This window comes from Dipodomys ordii, unplaced genomic scaffold (genome assembly GCF_000151885.1).
Source record: "Dipodomys ordii isolate 6190 unplaced genomic scaffold, Dord_2.0 Scaffold27, whole genome shotgun sequence".
Taxonomy (NCBI): Eukaryota; Metazoa; Chordata; class Mammalia; order Rodentia; family Heteromyidae; genus Dipodomys; species Dipodomys ordii.
The window spans coordinates 18,285,608-18,308,643 of record NW_012267243.1 but is presented as its reverse complement, the minus strand read 5'-3'; the positions used below and the strand labels follow the sequence as shown (position 1 = coordinate 18,308,643).

Below are 23,036 nucleotides of genomic sequence, written 5' to 3'. Positions count from 1 at the left end.
TCCAAGGAGACGCGCCACCCAGCCATTTGCTCTCCAAGGAGACGCGCCACCCAGCCATTTGCTCTCCAAGGAGACGCGCCACCCAGCCATTTGCTTTCTCAGATTTTTCTGGCTGAAAAGCACTACTTGGATTTCCTTGAGCTGAAACTAGTCGTTACTTTCAAAGAGTTTTAGACCAATTAAGCCATGTAAAAGAAAAAAAAGTAGTTCTAAAAGCTGACCAAAGTTAACAGGGAAAGGTGTTTTAGAACGAGAAAACCAAAAGACCAGAAGCCGCCTCTTCATTTCAGGGGCAGAAATGTTACCATGGCAACAAAATTAAACTATTTTCCTGATAGAAGAAAATTATATTGTGTTGAAAACAACTAATGATGAAAATAATTTTAGTAACAAATGATGAGTGTACATGTTCTTGTTCTGTAACTACTCTTGTAAATTGATAGTTTCTGGCTATTAACCACCCAATGAATAGGAACTCAATATTTCCTCCTCATAGTATTTCTCAGAGTAGGAAGGAGAGAGGAATGAAGGGAGGGAAAGAGGGAGAGGAGGAGGAAAGAGAAAGTGGGGAGAAAAGGAGGAAAGAAGAAAAGGAAGGAAAGAAGGAAGGGAGGGCGGGAGAAAGGAGAGAAGAGAGAAGGGGAGAGAAGGGAAGGGGAGAGGAGAGGAGAGAAGGGAAGGAAAGGGAAGGGAAGGGGAGGAGAGGGGAAGGGAGGGGAGGGAAAAGAAGGGGAGGTCCATATATGATACTCAGTGCCAGAGTGACTCTTTTACTGGACTCATGACCCCTGTCCCTTTCCTCTCTGAACAGAGTTGGAGAGCAGGACCGCCTCTGTCCTCGTGGTGAGGGTAACATGAATCTCTACACACACATCTCAGACATCAGCACACCCCAGTATCTTCTTCTCTCAACTCTGAGCACCTCCTTCCTCTACGTCCTTACCCCAGGAGGAGAGTAGTTAAAGAGAGAAAACAAATGCTGTGTAAGGGCCGTCAGTGCTTTGGTTTCTGATTTCAGGGAGGGGAATCAAATGGTGGGGGTTGAAGGAATAGATTTTGACTACTATTATCGGCTTGTCCTGAAGTGGCTGTGACTTCCAGACGGCCATCTTAACCATGGCTCTAAGATGCCCAGAGGGGGAGAGATGTGAACACACAATTTAGTCATCAACAATTCATAGTTCTTCAAAACTAAGAGAAACAAAAACAGACCAACTTACGCAATAAGCAGCCCGGCGTGGAGGACAATGCTCCTGGAGTTGACGTGGCACATCACGTCATCGCTAGGTATTGGCCAACTGCCGCTTTATGACAGTGCATGCTAACCCACGGGCTTCTCAAGAAGCTTCCTGGAGTCTCCATGACCCTTGTAAGAACCTCAAGGTCAAAGTCACAGAGAGGGTGCGGGCGAGGTGTGAATTTGACCGATGCACACTGTGTCATGGATGAAAATGTCATGAAGCAACTACCTGAGGCTGCTGCCCCATGCGCGTAGGCCCGGCCACGCGCCCCTTCCACGCTTGTGGGAATGTGGGGCAGGCCCGGCCACACTCACCCCTTCCACGCTTGCGGGAATGTGGGGCAGGCCCGGCCACGACCCTTCCACGCTTGCGGGAATGTGAAGCAGGCCCGGCCACGACCCTTCCACGCTTGCGGGAATGTGAAGCAGGCCCGGCCACGCGGTCACTCGCCCCTTCCACGCTTGTGGGAATGTGGGGCAGGCCCGGCCACGACCCTTCCACGCTTGCGGGAATGTGGGGCAGGCCCGGCCACAACCCTTCCACGCTTGCGGGAATGTGGGGCAGGCCCGGCCACACTCGCCCCTTCCACGCTTGTGGGAATGTGGGGCAGGCCCAGCCACGACCCTTCCACGCTTGCAGGAATGTGAAGCAGGCCCGGCCACGCAGTCACTCGCCCCTTCCATGCTTGCGGGAATGTGGGGCAGGCCCGGCCACAACCCTTCCACGCTTGCGGGAATGTGAAGCAGGCCCGGCCACGCGGTCACTCGCCCCTTCCACGCTTGCGGGAATGTGGGTCAGGCCCGGCCACGACCCTTCCATGCTTGTGGGAATGTGGAGCAGGCCCGGCCACACTCGCCCCTTCCACGCTTGCGGGAATGTGGAGGGGTGTTTTCAGAAGCTATAAGCCACGGGATGATTTCATCACTCGGGCCTCCAAGGAGAGGCCAGCTATGGACGCTCACATTTTCTAGGATTTTTCTAAAGCAGCTAAGTACATTTGCAGGAAGATCAAGGCTTGGCTTCTCTGTATTTCTAATATGCTGTTAACAGCTATTTTCACTTATAATTGCTATAATCTTTGTGACTCATTGCCATGAGGTTATAAATCATTATCTTCTTGTGCAGAGACACAGAAAGGAGAACATATTTTTGTCTTCTTTTGCACTACAACCATAAACTTTTTCTACACTTTAAATGTTTACGTAAAGATATATTACTTTAGAATTTTATAAGATAAAACAAAGCTTATTTGTATTGCATGTCTCTTTTGCGTAAAGATGGCTCACTGGCTTAAAAGGGAAGATGTAGAGATTTCCCTTCTGAATCTTGAGCCAAATAGTTGTATCTAAAGATGTTGGAGAAGGTAACACTGACATGTTCCAAAATGTTCTGACTCCCAGAAGGAGCAAGAAATCTAACACAAAGAAACAGAACTAAACCGTAACCATAAAACAAAAACAGCATGAAAGGTAATTATCTTTCCCTGAGATTTACAGTGATTGTTAGTTTAGCTATGGTCCTGTACAACTGAAGAGCACTGTAATGCCCATTAAATGACAGAATTGTTTTGAAGCCCATCTGAATACTGTTCAAAGCAATCAAGTATTTAAATGGAAATGCATCTGTTCCTGGAGAGCCAGCAGTTGTTTGCTAGAGCCTTGCAGAGCCCCAGAAGCCTCCATGGGCCTGGCCAAGGCAGCATATTGCCTATGGCAGTGCACACTGCAACTGGAAAGAAGGCTAATGCATCACTGCACAATCAACATCGCCAGGTGCCTGCTGGGTAAAGAGCACATGCCAAGTGCTGGTGGCTACGCCTGTCATCCTCGCTGCTCAGGAGGCTGAGATCTGAGGATCGTAGACTGAAGCCAGCCCAGGCAGAAAAGTCAATGAGACTCTTATTTCCGATTACCTCCCAAAAGCCAGAAGTGGCACTGTGGCTCAAGTGGCAGAGCACTAGCCTTGAGTGTAAAAGCTAAAAGACAGTGCCCAGGCCCTGAGTTCAAGCTCCAGCACCAATGTACCACACACACACACACACACTCACACACTCACTCACTCAGTGCAAAGAAATTTCTGTCACTTTCTGACAACAGAGTAACTTGTCTAATTAAAGGTTTAGTTACTACCCTGAAACCTAAGGTTTTTCCTGCAGAATTGTACTTTTGTCCTAAAAATGAACAAATATAACCAATGGCTGCACTTACTTTGATTCCAGTTGTACAATGTCGATACTAACTCATTCTTGGAGATCTTCATGTATGAATGCTTATCTGCAAGCATACATGCTACTGAGAGAGTCAAAGGGTAGAAGAATGTCTGAGCGTCCTGGTTTGTCAGGCAAGCAGTGTGGCGACATTTGCCCTTTGATGCAGACGTCATGGAGGGAAGGGCACAGAGCTCACTGACTGTCACAGATTCCTCACGGCATTTAGTCGCTTTAGGAAAAAATGCTTAGGGATATCCTGATGAAAAACAGTACCAAAGCTACAAATTAAAATCTCCGATATGTAGATGAATGGATTCAGTATTATTTATAAAATGCATCAGCACATTTTAGGTATTAATATATGCCATGGACTGAATGGGTACCCGATGTCACAGAACCAGAGATGCTCAGAAGCCTCTGTCTCAGGTGAAGTGGGCCTCTCCAGCAAGGTTCTTTCCCAGCAGACCAGTAGCCAGACTTGCTGCTTCCTTGTGGGATTCTGCTTGGCTTGAAAGACCAACAGAAGACCATCTATAGTTTCTAAAGGTTGAGTTGGGGCAGATATTATCTTAAAAATAAGCAAAATGAGTGCAGCCTTAGGAGACTGAGATCTGAGGATCGCAGTTCAAAGCCAGCCAAGGCAAGAAAGTCTGCGAGACTCTTATTTCCAGTTAAGCACCAGAAAAGCCAGAAGTCGAGCTGTGGCTCCGGTGGTAGATGCCAGTTTTGAGCAAAGAAGCTCAGAGACAGCTCCAAAGTACTGAGTTCAAGCCCCAGGACAGGATGCCAGGACTAACACAAAACATACATAATACATACGTGCATCCATACACACATACGTCTATGCATCTGTACATACATACCTACAGGAGCACATACACACATACGTCTATGCATCTGTACATACATACCTACAGGAGCACATATATACTACAAAATGATGTGCACGGAGGTTGCTCAGGTAGAGAGTGCCTCTTAGCAGGCACAAGGCCCTGAAGTCAACATTCCCACCTCCCTCCACGCTGACCCAACCCTCCCACCTCCCTCCACACTGACCCAACCCTCCCACCGCCCTCCACGCTGACCCAACCCTCCCACCTCCCTCCACGCTGACCCAACCCTCCCACCTCCCTCCACACTGAGATCAACCCTCCCACCGCCCTCCACGCTGACACTGAGATCAACCCTCCCACCGCCCTCCACGCTGACCCAACCCTCCCACCTCCCTCCACGCTGAACCAACCCTCCCACCTCCCTCCACACTGACCCAACCCTCCCACCTCCCTCCACACTGAGATCAACCCTCCCACCTCCCTCCACACTGAGATCAACCCTCCCACCTCCCTCCACACTGAGGCCCTATCATGCAAAAGAAAGCAACGAATACTGTTGGTAGGTAGTGTTTGTTTGATACTAGAATTTTCAGTCACTAGAACCGCGTCTATCACACCCATGGGCTTAACCGCAAAACTGGTGATGGAATTGACAAATACAACTTTTAAATATAGCATGATGGAATGCATAAATCTGTGAACCAAAATTTTCCAAATACTAATGTGTAAGATGATCAAATCACATTGCAGCATGCATTTAAAGGGCTCGCAGGACAGGCGCTGATGGTCACCGCTGTGCCCTGGGTTCTGGTGAAGTGGACAGCTGGAAGATGGCCGCTTGAAGCCAACCTGGCATAGACTGGTCAGCTCATCTCGAACAATAACCAGACAAACAGCGAAAGTCTATCATCCTAGCTACATGAAAAGCCTGACTAGGCCACTGTAGTCCAGGCTGGTCCAGGGCATAAAAACATCAAGAGCACCAAGGGACGTGGCCACGTTCAATGGGGAGAGTGCCCGCCTCGCAAGTGTAAGGCCCCAGTTCAGCCCAGAACCACGAGTGCGCGCACGACAGACCCGCATCACACGACGAGGTTGCTGACAATGCAGTTCCACATTGCAACTAACTCGAAGAAACCAACACTTGTCGTTTTGGTGAAGTATCGAGAAGAAAAGCCCACAATCATCTGAAAGTTTATTAACGTCCTCTTCCACTTTCCAACTACGTTATTTGTGTCAAGGCAGCTTTTCTTCATATATTTCAACGGAAACATGGAGCAACAGATGGAAAGCAGAATCAGATATGGAATCCAGCAGTCTTCTATTAGCACATTAAAGAGATTTGCAAAATTGTGAAAACAATGCCACTCTTCTCACCAATTTTAAAGCTTTTTCTTCATTCAAACATACTATTATGCTAACATGAAATAGTGTCCATATTGTTGTTTTAAAGTGAATTAATGAATACATTCTGAATTTCTCATTTTTAATTTCTAACAATGGCTATACTTGTGCTGATGGCTACAGAGAGCGAATACATGCTTAGCTGACTGTCTGTTGGGGGGGGGGAGCTATGATTTATAGCACTGGCTAATTTTTATAGCATAAATGCTCTTACTATGCTTAATTTCAAGCAACAACATGAAGTCAAGAAGCTCAAATGATTCCTGTTATAATCTACATAAGCCAACAACAAAAGCCCCTTAGGGTCTTCCACAGTTTTCAATAGTAGAAAGGAATCCTCAGACCAAAACAACTGAGAGCCATTGTACACATATCTAATGAAACTAATTTTGTGTCTTCACAAGGCGATCATCAAGACGCATATTTAACTATCTTCTGGCACCGTCAGAGAATGACCAGTGTGCAAGCATTTGTGGCTCTCTACAGCAAAATTATTTTGTAATGTAAAAGGAAGTTTATGTTGTTATATAAAATGCACACTATTCATTCTTGTGCCTCTAAAGGATTTTAATGAGATGTGCCTTCACACATACGCTAAACACAAAGCAAACACTTTTCTAAATAGTTAAAGTAATATTCTGCAATTGCATATTCTTGAAAATGTTCCTTTATATGAACAATACTTTCCACAGATTCTAAGAGACAGGCAGTTTCAAAGCAGAAAAAGAAAAGAGGGAAAACTCAACTACAGTTAGACTTGGCAAATATTTTTCTTTATGAAGCCGTGCATCTGCTCGCAGTTAGCTGCAGAGTGTGACTAACATTCCAACCAAAACCGGGCTGAGCCCGGTGCCTTTGCTGAGGCTCTGTGTGTTAATGAAAATGAACTGCACACGCCAGTAGATAGTCTCCCTCTGAATATAGAAAACGGAAGCAGGATAATCTAATCTGGACACAAGGTGTGTAGTTCAAACTTTCATAACATTGTCTCCCAGAAAGCCCAATTACTAAGGATATTCTGCATGGCAAGGTGATTTCTTATTAAGTCAACTGAACAAAAAATATTACAGACAAAATAGTAAATCACAAAAATTCCTGATTTTTTTTTCTGGTCCTGGGGCTTGAACCCAGGACCTGGGCACTGTCCCTGGGCCCCCTTTGCTCAAGGCTAAGCACTTTACCACTTGAAACACCACAGCGCCACTTCTGGCTTTTTCTTAATTGGAGATAAGAATCTCATAGACTTTCCTGCCTAGGCTGGCCTTGAACCTTGATCCTCAGATCTCAGCCTCCTGTGCAGCTGGAATTACTACTGTGTGCCACCAGTGCCCAGATCATTCATTTCAAAAGTCAAGCTTGTCATTAGTATTCCTGCGGGCATGATTAGGGGCGCACAGCGGTGCTCACCCAGCCTTCTGCATCCAAGTGTTAATCTGAGTTTTTCCTTCTTCAGGCTCAGGAAGTGCCACCGCAGAGGGCAAGGCAGGCATTGGGGCGATGCGTGGCACCTTGTTCAGCTGCGGGTCTGAAGAATCTTTGTCTGCTTGTTCTATTTGGAATCAGCCTTTCCTTCAACATGCGGGTTGCACAGTATTTTATGGGTGATCCCTAAAACCCTGATTATTCCAGTAGTCAAGCATGCCCTTTAGCTGGCTTTTTGTTCTTGGGAGGCCTCTTAGACTGCCAAAGAAATTTGGGTGTTTAGAAATTTCCTTTAGGCCAGACCCAGCTAAGGACATCTTTACAACTCTGTGTGGTCATTTCTTAAGAGCTGCTCAGCTCTTCCGACTGAAAGACCTGGACACGTGGCTTGAGCCTGTGAATTTGCTGTCACAAAACGACACTGGGTAAACGGAGGCTGCACAGCCAAGTGTAACTGTCTCGTCTAAAACCAGAGCCAGAGACAAATAAGACAGCTAACAGCCTGAATCTAGATTTTTTGGTTACAATGACTAATTTGTTTTCAGAAAGGAAAGCTAATGTCTTAGCAAAAACAAGCACTGCAATCTTACATGCTCTCGTACATAAAGATATCAGATCATTACTTCCCATCTTTCTTAAGCTGGAGTTAAGGACATGCCAGACTTTCTCTTGCAATTTACCACTACAGCATCTCTCTTGAAGATCATATTTTAGAATCGGTCACAATTGTTTTGTAGTGCGTGTCCAGCTAATGATTGCTCCTTATCATTAGTGGACAGCAGCTGGGGCTGTTTTACAGTTCCCAAATGGAGGCACTGAATCCCAAGCCTCAGTGTTTGTCTGAAGAGGGTAATGGTGGGTTGGGGAGGGCGGCATGGAGGGATTGCCTATTAGCAAACAGGTGTTCTGGGAAATAGGTGGAGAGAGGCAGTATGTTCTGAAATCCTGGAAGAAAAGTAAACTCACCGGGAAGGACATAATTTCTTTTTGTTCTTGAACTTCACACAGCCACGTTGGGCCTTTTCATCCAAACAATCTTGAAGACTGATACCGCAAAACACTGACCAGAATCCCTGCGGGGACGTCTAATGGCTTAAACAGTCCAGTGTAGCTTAAGAAGCTAGGATACTTGGGAAGGAAGAACCGTTTTAAGTAGATTCTGTCGTATCAATTCCTTTGTCTGAACTACAGACAATCTTCCTGGGGAAACACTGCCTAAATCCCCCAGGAAAAAATAGCAGTTCACAGGTGCTGCGAGCAGGAGAGAGCACCCCGGCTTTGCAGCGGCATTTGGAGGGAGACGAGGGGCAGCACTTGCTATCTTCTCCCTCAGAACAGGTGGGAGCAGGCGCCGCGGGGAATGCCACGCTCTCTGTTCACTGCAGAGCTGAAGCTGGATTCCTTTAAGCCACGAGCAGTTTATACCCAAGCCATCATGTTGTCTTTTGTGAGAATTTATCTCCTCTGTGAAATCAATTGTTACAGACTTAGCCTCATCAAATCATCTGATTTTCTGTCCTAGTGTAGTGAGTCAAGTAAACCAGATGGGCGGATACTTTTGGCTCTCAATCCATCTCTGCAGAGTCCTCCTGGGAAATCTCCCTCCTCCACCCTGGCGCACCTACGTTTTCCTAACCATGCTATTTCACAAGAGAGAGACTGAAATGGGCAAGGAGACGTGGTAGCAACACCTGGGAAACAATTGTAATACACAGCCTAAGAACCACGTGACAGTAAACGTGCTTGGACTGAGAGAGGGGAGGAAAGGAAGACAGCAGCTCACAGACAGACCTCTGGCTCCAAGATGTGGGACTTATAGACTTTTAGGATATCAACTGTTCTTTTAGTAGCTAAAGATAGACTCTAGTCAACTCCTCAACAAGGGGACAGATGAGGCTTACCATTCCAGTTCTATAGAGGGAAATAAATAGCACTGAGATATCATGAGCTCACTATTAATAGCTGCAAAAATTCTCAAATCTTGTTCTGATCCATACAAATGAAGTCATGCTAGCCAAAAACAGAAGGAAAAATTTAAGAAGAGACATAAAATCCTAGCTTTTGGATCTCCTTTAACTTATATCAATGTTCTCTGAAGAACAGAAAACCTGTAATGTGTTATTAAGACTTAGGATCCTGAAGCTAGTTATGGGTACAAAGCATTTTTTAACAAAAGAAATAAGATTGTAAAAATAAAGTGCCATTTATAATTCAATCTCTATACTGTTGAGATGTTGCTTTTTAAAGGACGATGTTACAGAATTTAGGTCCTGCTGGGACCAAGGACCTGGGTTTCTGGGTTCAGAATGCTCTTTTTTTTTTTAAGTTAACAAAACTTGTATTAACAACTTTGTTTTTTTTAACAAATGGCATAAATTGCATCATTTCCATATGGCAGAGGAGGACAATGTAACTACCATCCAACCTGCCCCTGCTGACGCTAATGCCTACAAAGCTCCAGGAACCACAGAAGAGCACCTGACTACGTTTTTACTTGTTTGTTAAAAAACGTAAATGCATGTATGTATGTATGTATGCATGTATGTATTTTGCACACATTTGTAGTTTGCTGGGGACCAAACTCTGGCCTTCAAGCACTGTTCTACTGCATTAACTCCTCCACTGCAGAACTATGTTTTAATTAAACAGATGTCAATATGAAGACAAAGATGTCAAAATGTCCACCACTCCATTTCCTAAACACAGTGCAGTAGTGTGCTCAGGCAGACACTACTGATGCCCTCCCGGGGCCACATGGCCATCAGCCATTACGAAGGAGGTGGCTGGAAGGACAGAAGGACTGACACTGATCAAGATGCATTGTACTCAGAAACTGACAAATGCAATTGACAAATACTTAAAGATAAGAAAAAAATGGTATATAATTCCTTTCTTTTTCCAACAGAACGAAGCCTGGGGCGTACACGGGCCTCCTTGGAAGGATGCCCCGTGGCCTCGGTGGGCACAAAGTCAGGTAACACACCCAGGTCAGTCAGTTCTCAGCCGGGTCGCAGACTGATTATGGACTGAAACTTTATCTGACTCAAAAGAGCCTTCTGGAGTCAGGAGCGCTCCTAGGACAAACGGGCCCCAGTGTTCCGCCCTGTCTGACGGTGCGGCCAAAGACACAGCGTGACCGGTGTTTGGCTATTTCATGTATAAGCCTCGTTGCACTCGGTTCCTTAACTCGGTCCAGAGGACGACATGCTTTCAGCGACTAAGATTCTGGCCCGTAGGAGCCTCGCCGCCTGTGCTCGGGAGAGTGGCCACCTCCTTTTCCAGCCCAGATCCGACTTGCGCCACGGGCGCAGGCCCGGGCACCGCCTCCTGCGCAGCACACGCGTTTAAATACTTTCTGCAAACAACTTGAGTCTAAGCAGGGCTTCCTACGGAAACACTGCGAGAAAGGCACAGAAAGGGAGAAGCTAATCCCAACCCCTTTCCACTCACGAGCGGGAAAGCACAGCGCCCCACCGCGAGAAGAAGAGCCACCCTTTTCTGAACCTAAGCGCAGCACCCAGCGGCTGGTGCAGCGCCCTGGACGCTGCCGCAGACACGCTCCCCCCTCCCCCGCCCGGGGAAACGTGGCCTTTCTCACCAAGTTAAATGGCACAGACCCGGGACACGCTGGGACACGCTCCAGGGCCTGGCTCGGGCCTGGGAGATGGGGGTGGAGGGGGGATTGCGATGGACCGGCTCGGATTCCCCGGACATCGAAGACGCCATCCGTGAACCAGGAGGCCCGGGACGCTCCTCTCCTTGCGCTGGCCCTGCGCTCATGGAGGCTAAGTGTGAGTCCACGAGTACCAAACCCTTCCACTGACTCAACAAAGCATCGCAGTAGCGGGGCCACTGGCCACGGAAGCTCAAAAATCTGGCCACCAGACTCCCACAGAGCCTATTCTGCGCAGAAAGGGCCGTTACATGCAGCAGTTCTCACACACCTAATGAGGAGGACCGCAGGCCAGCTGTTTAACTCTGTAGGGAAGGCCTGAGCCATAGGCCCGCATCAGGAAATGCCCGCCGGATTCCAGATCTGCTCTTTCCAACTGAAGGCAGTCCTGACTCCCCAGAGAAGAAGCCTCTCTTCTGTAGTTAGGCCACGGGATGGCATCAACCTCAGAACCAAAAAGCTTCAGTCTCAATGTCCACACAAGGAGAGCAAACTGTACCTTAGAGTTTAGGACCATCCCAAAGTCCAATCCTTCATGGACTGGTACGTTCCTACCTAATCAACCGTAATGGGGATTAGTACTGGAGTGGAAGGTGGGACTAAAAAATAAAAAAAGGACTACAATGAAGCACCAAGGAAGAGTCCGTACAGACAAAAATTAGGAGGCTCAAGGTTCGAGGCACACCCCGTCCAGCAGTTAGCGAGACCCAAACTCAGTCTGGGCATGTAATCTTGTTACTCAACAGGTGTAATGGGGAGGATTTCATTCCAAGACTGGTCCTGAGCAAAAAGCAAGTGTAACGAAAGCAAGAAATGCTAGAGTCATGGCTCAAGTGGTAGAGTACCTGTGCAGAAAATACAAGGCTCCACGTCAAAACCATAATGTTTACCAGACAAGAAGCTGAGCTGAATTTTAAACCGATGTTCCAAAGAACAATGAAGATTCATCCTCACCTCACTATACAAAGCTAAAAGAACCAGCCAGTGACAGCACACATTAAAAAAAAAAAGATATTCATGGGTAAATCTCCTTTACAACATAAATGTAAAAGCCTACATGAAATGCTGGCACACTTCAGCCGCAGATGCATTCTATCATGACGTAGCTTTAATGCCAGGAAATCAAGGATGGTTTTAACACTAAAGGGCCTACGAGTGCATTTCATCACATACAGAGATGAAAGGAAATGAAATCACACAGTCTTCTAGGTGGAGGTACTGATAAGATTCAACGTCTGTCCAAGCTCTTAAAGTATATACAGAAAGTCTTATAATAACTAGGAATGTGAAGAATATTTTTCACCTGGTCACTGCTATCTAGGACAGTATTCAACCGTAAAGCACTTAAAAATAATCCTCTTTAAAATCAAGGAAAAAGATAAGGAAGTCCACTCGCATTCAAAGGGAAATGCTAATTAGTTACAGGGGCCTGTTGTCCCACAGGGCTCTCTGAGGAGAGATGGAAGAGTTCGCTACTAGTACTGTTTTAGAACTTGTAGACTTTTGAAAGTCTGGCGTTTTCTTGTGTTGGCAACACCCACAAACACACCTTCACATGTTCCCAAAGTGCGTGTTTTCACATCGCCTCAAGTCCTTTCATAGCCTGAAGTCCTCAGGGAGACAGGATTCTCGTCTTCGGGCTCCCAGGCAGGCCGAGGGCCACGCCTGCCCCTCACAATACTCCAGCTCCTCGGCTCCCACTGCGGAGCTCCTCACCGCCATGAACACTGCACCCCGCTTGCTGCAGACAGAGCACAGCAAGCCCTCTCCCTAAGGTCCCTTCTTATTCTTGCTCATCTTCAGTGCTGCTCACGAGCTACATTCTAAAAGCACCATGTCGGTCCTCTGTCTCCCCTTGGTTCTTCACATGGTTTGTTCTTGTGGCTTTTCCAAGTATTTCTGCGTGATGAGTCACTCTGAGCAACTGACTGGGAATGTGGGAAGAAGTCTTCTTTTGCTGTTTTGATTAACTGTGTGCTTGACCCTGGGCCACTCACTGAACCTAATCAAACAACTGTATTCATTGCTAAATAAAGATGAAACACAGCCTGGAAATATGGGTTAAAATTAGATCTTGCCACCTACTGACTCACTCTCTTACTAACTTACTCATTCAAATTAGATTTTTTTCCTGGAACATCTCTCTTTGGAGAAAATCTCCTTTGTTATTCTTGCCTAATTTTGTAATCCATTTAGATCTCTCTACCCCATTCTGTGTTGCCTCTCCATTTTCTTATTTCATCTGTAAATTTCACTTTACTGGCCACAGCACCAAGGGTGACCAGAACCTATCACAAAAATGAGGAAAAGTAGAGCTCCACAAAGCCCGTGTGCAGGTTCCTCGCTGGGTCCTGAGTCTGTGTTGTGTGAACTTGGAAAAGTCAGAGAACCTGTCTTAACCTCTGCTTTCTAATTTCTAATGGCAGCCACACACATCATCTCTAAACCGCATGATCAGCTAATAAAAATGCCAAGGTCGGCCAGTGTGGGTATTGCCTTTGAAAAGCTTTACAGCTTTACCTTAGCTGAATAATTCTACTCACTGAATTTGGGCATTGTTCATAGGTTTTAGGGGGAAATTACTGAAATTGCCATCAACTATGCAGTATGTAAATAATCAAGGTGAGGAAGACCTCACGGCAGCAAAATGCAGCTTGAAGAATGGGCAGTGCATGAGTTCAGTACCCACTGAAAGCACAGGGGTAAGACCAGCCGGCCCAGGAGCTCCCCACCACACCTCAGCCTCGAGGAGCATCCCCCACACCAGGAGTTAAAAATGTTAAACAAGTGCAGGGAAAGCCGAGGGACTGGCAGCACTCAACACGCCAACAAAGCCATGCAGAAATTCAGGGAGAAACCATCCAGACGAAAGTCTGCTTCATAGTCTTACCTCTGCTCTGTATTAAAGAGTGCAAAGATGTGTTTGCTAGACATAAAACTCTTTTCCACATCCCGGACTTTCAGGTTGTCCAAAGGAAGCATGTATTTCTTTTCCTTTTCCTGTTGCGGGCGGGGGGTGGGGAGTGGGGAGAGAAATGGGGAGAGAGAAGTTATTAATTCAAGACCAAGCCAATGACAACACATCACTGAGTGTTTGACACTTGATTACCCTGTCCTGATACCATCAAACACTATTTTGATACTAGCTACTGAGGAATACAAGTCATCTGAGATAAAAGTCTCCAGTGATTCTCAACACGTGGGTTGGAAAAATGAGGGAGGGGAAGGGGGAGAGGCCGGGAAGGGCTCAGAGAGGAGAAAACACATGGTGCTCTGTCCTCTCCCCTGGTGTGTGTCCTCTTAGATGTTTTTGAATGTTAGTTTGATATTAAGAATTTAGCCATCTGTTAATATTTAACAAAAATGTTCTGGTCCTAATTCAACGAGAAATGGCAGATGGATTTCATTTTGTATTTTATTTGCAGCCTAAGCAGTTTTGATAGCCAGTGTTGGCAGGGGAGTGGGGAGCCCAGGACCCCAGTGTGAAAATACCCCCAGAAACGGTGCGAGGGCACAGGGAATGCTCCCCTCGTCTGGTCTAGACCAAAAATGCAGATCCGGAGAAAGAACCCCCTCATAAAACCCATCAAGGCATGGAGCTCTTGCTTGGGAAAAGAATCCATTGGAATAAGACTGATAGGAATCAGAACAAGTCCTCTTTTAGCATAGCATGAACAAATCTTTAAGAACAATACGTATCCTGGAAAGGTGAGGGTTGCAAATATATTAGACTCAAAGAATTGCTGGAAGCCTTTGCTCCCAGGAAAGTGGCTCAGAGGCAATATCATCCTATGCATAAATGCTTAACAACCAGCATAATAAGAGCGAGCCAGAAATCTAGTAAATACCTACTCCAGGGCATGCTAGCACTGTGCTTGTTAAATAGCAATCCTCTGGATGAGGAAAAAAGTCGGACCGGACCCCCGAGGAGTCACAGTTATAACTTTTAATGCACAGCTCTTAATGCCTCGGGAAGTGGGCACAATACAGCATGTTTGAGATAAGCTTAGCAGTTGCTAGAACGTCCAGCCGGCCCCCTGAGCAGCTGCAGGCTAGCAGAGCTGTTCTGTGCTCCTGAGCCAGGCTGTGGTGGGGAACCATCACTGCCTGGCCATTTCCTACTCTTAGTCAGCAAACATGGCAGAGCACGTCAGGCTAGTGTAAAGAAGGCCTCATACTTGACCACAAAAAGAAGGCAGCATGGAAGAGATGACTGGAAAAGCTGGAAGAAGCTCCTTGGAGAACAAAATGGCTGTGCTGGCAGACAACATCTTTCGAGAAGAGAAAAAACAACAACAGAAACCAAATGGGAGTGGAGGAAGCCAGGGGAAGCGTGTCCAGTGTGTCCTTGTACAAAACCAGTGACGTATTCCTAAACGCAAAGGCTTGCTCAAGAGCAAGATGCATAACGTAAGCAAGTGAAGTGCCACAGTTGAGCTCAACTCACTTAAAACACAAGTCCACCTATTTTAGGGCAGCCTTCTAAAATACCAGACTCTAGACTGAATGAAAACCTATCCAATACATAATCAAATGAAAATGCTTCAGACCCAGGGAACATTTTTTTATTGGATGTTTTTCAATGCCCTAAATTTAAACAGCTGGATTGTTTGAATGCACCATCCTATTCAGTCTTTTGAAATGATGGATTTGCTTTTTAATGGGAAATCTGCATTTCATTGTAAAGATGGAACACAATGACCTTGGCTGGCTTTCTATAGAAGCAGGATCCCTTTTGTGCTGCGTTCTTTAGCATATAGTGAAGATAAAAAATCCAGTTTAGTGCATGTCAGATATTAAGCACTGGACACACACACACACACACACACACACCCATGAACATGGAAAATGCCCTCTTCATTTCCCATTTACTAAATGTCATTTCTTAAAGGCTTTTGAGGACACATTGCTAAATTATTTCATAATCACAAGTTTTGAGACTGACAAAGAAGAAGAAAAAGTATTCAGACTGATTTGTTTAATTAAAGTTCTAAGTCAAACAGAATTACACCAAGCAGCAGCAACTCGAAGCACTGAAACAATATATCATGGACAGTTCTAAAGATCTTGGTGGTTTGAAGAAAGAATGACATCCTGCTAAAGGGAAAATAAAACAAAAGAGTCCTGAATCTGAAATAGCTCAAGCAAAACAAAAGGCACAGAGCGGCAGGACAGATTCAAGAACCATGGCTTCCAAAATACAGTGTGTCTCCACATCAGCCTGAGTCAGGAACGTGCCAAATGATCTTTGTCAGTTCTATTCAATAGCCTACTAACTGCTTTCCAAAACGAGCCACCGAACAGACAGCTAGTGAGCACCATGAAGCAGGCGGACTGGCACCTGAGACGTCCATGGATGTTAAATGAAGATTTAGTACGAAACAATAAAAGCGAAGCATCTCATCAATGCTTTATGTTAGTTGTCTAGTGAAATGACAGTATTCTTGAAGGTTGGGATAACGTATTCTTAATCATGATTTCTCTCTTTTTGGTTTGCCCTGATGGATGTAGTTGCTAGAGAATTTCAACTCACACCGGCCCTTTCCCCCTCCCCGCTTCTGCCCCAGCACTGCCCCCGACGGCCCTGTTTCTGGCACTAGGCGACCGCTCCTTCTCCACTCTCACCTGAACCCTCCCGTCCATTCCTTCAGCTCACTCATGACAGCGAGATTACGTCTCATAACAACTTATTTTTCAGGCAGGGCATCGCCAAGGGCCAGCCTGGACTATGATCTGCCACCTGGGGTCACACTGTAGCTTGGATCGCCACACCTAGCTCACTGCTTATTAACTTATTGTCCTGAGCTGGCCTCAGACCTCATCCTTACAAAACAATTAGCCATGCCCGCCTGGCCGCACACAGACGTGTATTTATATGCTAAAACGTGGGCCAGCAAACCCTATTCTCAAAAAGCATGCGGCTGCGTGTTAAACTGCTTCAGCGGTTTGCTCGGCTCTTGTATGGTGTGTAATGCACTCACACCATTTCTCAGGCTAGTAAATGGCATGGTTAGAGCCAGGCCCCGTGAACACTGGCAGGGCTGTCAGAGGCCGACCACGGCTTGGCGGCCACTTCTCAGGGGACACGCCATGATCCTCGTGTTGCTCTCCCGTGTGTGTCTCCTGTGTGTGTCTCCCGTGTGTGTCTCCCGTGTGTGTCTCCCGTGTGTGTCTCCCGTGTGTGTCTCCCGTGTGTCTCCCGTGTGTGTCTCCCGTGTGTGTCTCCTGTGTGTGTCTCCCGTGTGTGTCTCCCGTGTGTGTCTCCCGTGTGTGTCTCCCGTGTGTCTCCCGTGTGTTTCCCGTGTGTGGCTCCCATGTGTGTCTCCCGTGTGTGTCTCCCATGTGTGTCTCCTGTGTGTCTCCCGTGTGTCTCCCGTGTGTGTCTTCCGTGTGTGGTTCTCCCGTGTGTGTCTCCCGTGTGTGTCTCCCGTGTGTGTCTCCCATGTCTCTCCCGTGTGTCTCCTGTGTGTCTCTCCTGTGTGTGTCTCCCGTGTGTCTCCCGTGTGTGTCTCCCGTGTGTCTCCCGTGTGTGTCTCCCGTGTGTGTCTCCCGTGTCTCTCCCGTGTGTCTCCTGTGTGTCTCTCCTGTGTGTGTCTCCCGTGTGTCTCCCGTGTGTGTCTCCCGTGTGTCTCCCGTGTGTGTCTCCCATGTGTGTCTCCCGTGTGTGTCCCGTGTGTGTCTCCCGTGTGTGTCTCCCGTGTGTGGTTCTCCCGTGTGTCTCCCGTGTGTCTTTCCCGTGTGTGTCTCCCGTGTGTCTCCCGTGTGTCTCCAGTGTGTGTCTCCCGTGTGTGTCTCCCGTGTCTCTCCCATGTGTCTCCTGTGTGTCTCTCCTGTGTGTGTCTCCCGTGTGTCTCCTGTGTGTGGCTCCCGTGTGTCTCTCCCGTGTGTCTCTCCCGTGTGTGTCTCCCGTGTGTGTCTCCCGTGTGTGTCTCCCGTGTGTCTCCCGTGTGTGTCTCCCGTGTGTGTCTCCCGTGTCTCTCCCGTGTGTCTCTCCCGTGTGTCTCCTGTGTGTCTCTCCTGTATGTGGCTCCCATGTGTGTCTCCCGTGTGTGTCTCCCGTGTGTCTCCCGTGTGTCTCCCGTGTGTGTCTCCCGTGTGTGTCTCCTGTGTGTGTCTCCCGTGTGTGTCTCCTGTGTGTCTCCCGTGTGTGGCTCCCGTGTGTCTCCCGTGTGTCTCCCGTGTGTGTCTCCCGTGTGTGTCTCTCCCGTGTGTCTCCTGTGTGTGGCTCTCCCGTGTGTGTCTCCCGTGTGTGTCTCCTGTGTGTCTCTCCCGTGTGTGGCTCCCGTGTGTGGCTCCCGTGTGTGGCTCTCCCGTGTCTCCCATGTGTGTCTCCCGTGTGTCTCCCGTGTGTGGCTCCCGTGTGTGTCTCCTGTGTGTGTCTCCCGTGTGTCTCCCGTGTGTGTCTCCCATGTGTGTCTCCCGTGTGTGTCTCCCGTGTGTGTCTCCCGTGTGTATCTCCCGTGTGTGGCTCTCCCGTGTGTCTTTCCCGTGTGTGTCTCTCCCGTGTGTTGCTCTCTCATGTGTCGCTCTCCCGTGTGCACTTGCACAGCATCTGACCTCACGCCTACTTGAGGTAGCGCAGTGACAGCCCAGGCCCCCGTGGCTGGGTGACGGCTCACCAAGCACTTGACCCAAAGATGGAGTTGTCCACGGTGGGCGACTCCTCCTCCGGGAGCTACGAATGCTTTGCCAGTGCTGTGATTTGCTTGCTGCACCAAAGATAGTGGCAACGCCATTGAGCAATGCTTTTTTCCTCACTGAGTTTACTTTTTCCCCTTGAATCATGATAATGAGACGCTCGAGAGTATTTTTTTTCCCACAGTTGTTCTTTTTCTCCCCCTTGAAAGCGGGAAAGCAAAGACATTATCCTGGATCCCAGGAAGGGATCTGGGCCCAGAAATATGTCACGGCCCATGTGTCACTGCACGCCTCCACGCTCGGACTGACTGACACATGCGCTATGGAAAGCATACATATTCATTACGTGCCTCACTCCAGCCCCGCTCTTTGAAGCACTGCTGCCTCTCGGAATAGAGTCAAGCTCTTCAAGCTGTCCACTGCAGCCGCTTGGGACTCTGTTTCTCAGGAAAGCCAATGGTGCTTTCAAGTGAAACGTTTTCATTTTCTACATGGAACATTCCAGATCATAGCCTCTTGTCACTCTCAACTATTCCTCCGTTGGCAGCATTTTTCCTAGTGTAGCACTCGACTTCCCTTTCTCTTACAATCCCTGCAAACCATGATCCCGCCGAGCTAAGGCTTCAGTGACGCTTCGTACAAAAATAGTATCGCTCTCAGGCATCTGTCTTCTTGTTTTCTTCCCATGCCATATTTTGAAATCAGCAGAGTCCCTTAAAAATAGACTCAGATACGAAAGTCCGATGCATTGCGTAGATTTGAAGGTGGAGCTCCTCCGACTCACGCGGGCCGGGGGACACCACCTGGGGGAGGGGGGGAAGGACACCACCTGGGGGAGGGGTCCACTGGACCCTCCTCTTGCCCCGGCAGCACCTCCAAGGCCTTGTCAAGAAACGCGTTTGAGGCCTGCACACAAGCAAGTCCAGATACCTGGTCCTCAGTCTAGACCATGTGCGAGTCTTATTCTCCGAGTGTTTCCCGGGGCTGGGCCTCCGCCTTGGCATACAGCTGCCTGGAACTTGCTTTGCCTCTTTTCTTATTTCTCCCCTACTGATTATTGCTCCATCTTGCTCCCCTAACTAAGCAATCTCTGGAGCCACAGGCATGATTTCCTGAGCCTTCCGGTTCAGTGACCCTCTGCCCTGCCCTGCCTACCTGGCTGGGAATGCACCTGGCCCAGGTTTACAAACATCCCCCCCCCCCAGCTCTGTGGCGGCCTGGCCCTCACTCACACACACCCTGCCCTCCACTGCCTCCTGCAGGACCCCAACCCAGGCTGGTCCCATGAGCCGACTGGCATAATTCGCTCTCTGTGATGTGAGACTCCTGTCTCATCTCCCAAGCACACAAGTGTGTCACCTGGATGAGTGCATGCTTTGCTTTTTCAACTCCAAGACAAACTCCTATGGACAGAAGCAAATCTGAGGCCACCATCGCCCAGTGAGGGCTGATCACTGCACCAGTTTATGCTCTGCTGCTCTGACTTTGCTACTCAGCCATAAGCTGGGGGCGGGGGGGAGTGTAGAAACCACTTCCTCATTAACGTTGGATGGTAGTAGACAGTCAGAAAACACGGTGCTAGATTAGGATGCAGAGATGATAACTGACTTGTGAAATAATCAAAATACCAAGGTGAAAAGAGAGAGCTTCATAAAAATATTGACAATGCCAGAATACTAGTTCCACATGCTGTTGAAAACTAAGACCTGGTGTTTCTTGCTATTAAGAAGTCACAACTATAGAGCTGCATAAGTATGAAACACATAATATAACTACCCATCATTTCATTGGCTCTTCACCCCTGCTTTAATCAGAACTACATTTTGAATGGTGAAGGACATCTGTGAACCAGCGGGTTGGCTTCTCAATGATATTTCCTTACTTTTTTTTTTTTTGGTTGGTCCTGGTCTTTTTTTTTTTCTGGGTCCAGTTGTGGGGCCTGAACTCTGGGCCTGGGCGCTGTCCCTCAGCTCTTCAGCTCAAGGCTAGTGCTCTACCACTTGAGCCACAGCGCCACTTCCAGCTTTTTTCTTTTTGCTTATGTGGTGCTGAGGAATCGAACCCAGGGCCTCATGCATGCAAGGCAAGCGCTCTACCACTGAGCCACCTTCCCAGCCCAGTGGTCATGGGTCTTGAACTCTGGGCCTGGGCACTGTCCCTCAGCTCTTCAGCTGAGCGAGCATTCTACCGCTTGAGCCATGGCACCACTTCTGGTTTTCTAGTGGTTCATTAGAGATTAGTCTCATGGACTTTTCTGCCTGGGTTGGCTTTGAACCGCGATCCTCAGGGCTCAGCCTCCTCAGTAGTTAGGATGACATCGTGAGCCACCGGCACCTGGCTATTCCTTACTTTCTCTCTGGTGCTGAAGAAATTGCTCCTGTCCAGTGGCGTCTCCGGTTAGGCCCAAGGAAAACCCGGTGTCGGGGATGGGGGTCCTCTGGCCTGGGCCTGGGCCAACATGGAGCATCTCCACCGGGCGGGAGGAGACCTGGTCATCCGCACAGCCCCCACTGGAGGCTGCGCCCGCTTTCTGGCTCCCACCAAGTCTCCAGGGCCCGGCTCAACCTCTGCGTCCCCTACACAGCCCTTCCCGCCGCAGCAGGCCTGCCTCCGTGCTCATCGCATTCCTGGGCCCGGTTCACCCTCTGCGTCCTCTACACAGCCCTTCCCGCCGCAGCAGGCCTGCCTCTGTGCTCATCACATTCCAGGGTCCAGCTCAACCTCTGCGTCCCCTACACAGCCCTTCCCAATGCCACAGGCCTTCCCAATGCCACAGGCCTGCCTCCGTGCTCATCACATTCTCGAGCAATGATGTGGGGTTGACTTTGCACGGACTGTCCTGTATTTCCAGGCCCATCTAATACCTTCAAAGTGAGGCCTTTCTCTACCCCTATTGACAAAAGCACTAAAGCTGGAGAATGAGAACACAAAAGCTTTTCCCTCAAGTGTTTATGCTTAATCTGTATATCAATCCTTAAAGAAATATTCATATGTAAGCATTTGTGCAAGGCACAAGACTGATCATGATGAGCAAACCAAAGGCTACACTGAAAGGTCAAAGCCAAGGTGGTCAGGCTGGCCCCGTGCAGGTTCCCTTCGCCTCCCCAACCCCTGTCACAGGATAGAAAGGACTTTAAAATTTGATATTGATTCATGAAGAGGAAAAAAACGAGAAGGGCAAAAACGGGAAACCAGGAATCTTCAAAAGGCAGAGACGTATGCGCTGAGTTAGCATAAAAGAAGGGCTGCCCCCAAACCCGAGGGGAGGCGATGGGGGGAGCCACCCACCTGGGCTGCGCTTCACTTGAAGCACCTGGAATCTCTACAAGAGAATGCATTGTGGGCGGGAGCCGAGGCGCAGCTAGAAGTCTACACAGACGTAGCTGCAGCCACTGCTAACACAAGGTCACCCCTCCCCCACCGCGTCCCATTTCTAACCTCCAGCAGGACACAGGAACACAACACCCCAGGGATACTTCAGATGTAGAGGTGCCAGGATGGGTAGGAGAATAAGAGAAATTAGCCGGGTGCTGGTGGCTCACGCCTGTCATCCTGGCTACTTGGGAGGCTGAGATCTGAGGATCGCAGTACAAAGCCAGCCCAGACAGAACAGTCCCCCATGAGACTTTTGTTTTATTGTCAGGTGATGTACAGAGGGATCGCAGTTACATAAGTAAGGTACATTTCTTGTCCAACTTGTTACCCCTTCCATCAATTTTCTCCTACTTGACACTCGTATCCCCAATTAACCACTCAACAACTGGAAGTGGCCGAGTGCTAGCTTTGAGCCCAAAGAGGCTTGGGACAGCACCTCGCCCCTGAGTTCAAGGCCCACAACTGACAATTAAAAAAAGAGAGAGAGAAATTAGTGAAAGTCTACAATCCTGCCCTGCCCCAGGAGGTCAGCAGCCAGATGGATTTTCCTGTCCCTGCACTGACAGCAGACATTCTCTTAGCCAAGACCCGCAGAAGTAAAAAATTACTGCAAAAGAGTCCGTATACTGAGTTGAATGGAAAAGTCAGCTTGCTTCCTGATCATCTCCTAGGTAGGCCTTGTGTTCTGCAAGCCCCCACACAGAGTTTCTAAGGAGCCCAGTGTGATGGCTGGCATTATAGATCACACAAGTCAAGGCACTAAGCTTGCGTTCCATTCAAAACCTTCTTTCCCTTTCTAATCTTGCTCATCTAGCTCCGGCCCCTGATACCAGTCCCGGCCAATCAGATACAGTCCTGTCAGCTTATACAGAATGAGGGGCATGGAAGGTGGCAGGCGCAGGGCGTGCTGCCCGGGTGGCTCTGGGTGGCTCTGGATGGCTCTGGGTGGCTCTGGGTGGCTCTGGGTGGCTCTGGATGCCCGGTGGTGGCTCTGGGTGGCTCTGGATGGCTCTGGATGGCTCTGGATGGCTCTGGGTGGCTCTGGGTGGCTCTGGATGGCTCTGGATGGCTCCGGGTGGCTCTGGGTGGCTCTGGATGGCTCTGGGTGGCTCTGGGTGGCTCTGGGTGGCTCTGGATGGCTCTGGGTGGCTCTGGGTGGCTCTGGATGGCTCTGGGTGGCTCTGGATGGCTCTGGATGGCTCTGGGTGGCTCTGGGTGGCTCTGGATGCCCGGTGGTGGCT

At 48.5% G+C, this 23,036-nt stretch overlaps 1 protein-coding gene across 1 annotated transcript in view; it reads right to left on the bottom strand.

Annotated features, from left to right (window-relative positions):
• Dnm3 (dynamin 3) overlaps positions 1–23,036 on the bottom strand; it is a 366,727-nt gene that overhangs the window by 120,766 nt on the left and 222,925 nt on the right. Inside the window, exon 16 of the mRNA XM_013015559.1 lies at positions 13,673–13,782. Within this exon, the coding sequence (XP_012871013.1) occupies positions 13,673–13,782 (110 nt within the window). The remainder of the gene's footprint in view (positions 1–13,672; positions 13,783–23,036) is intronic.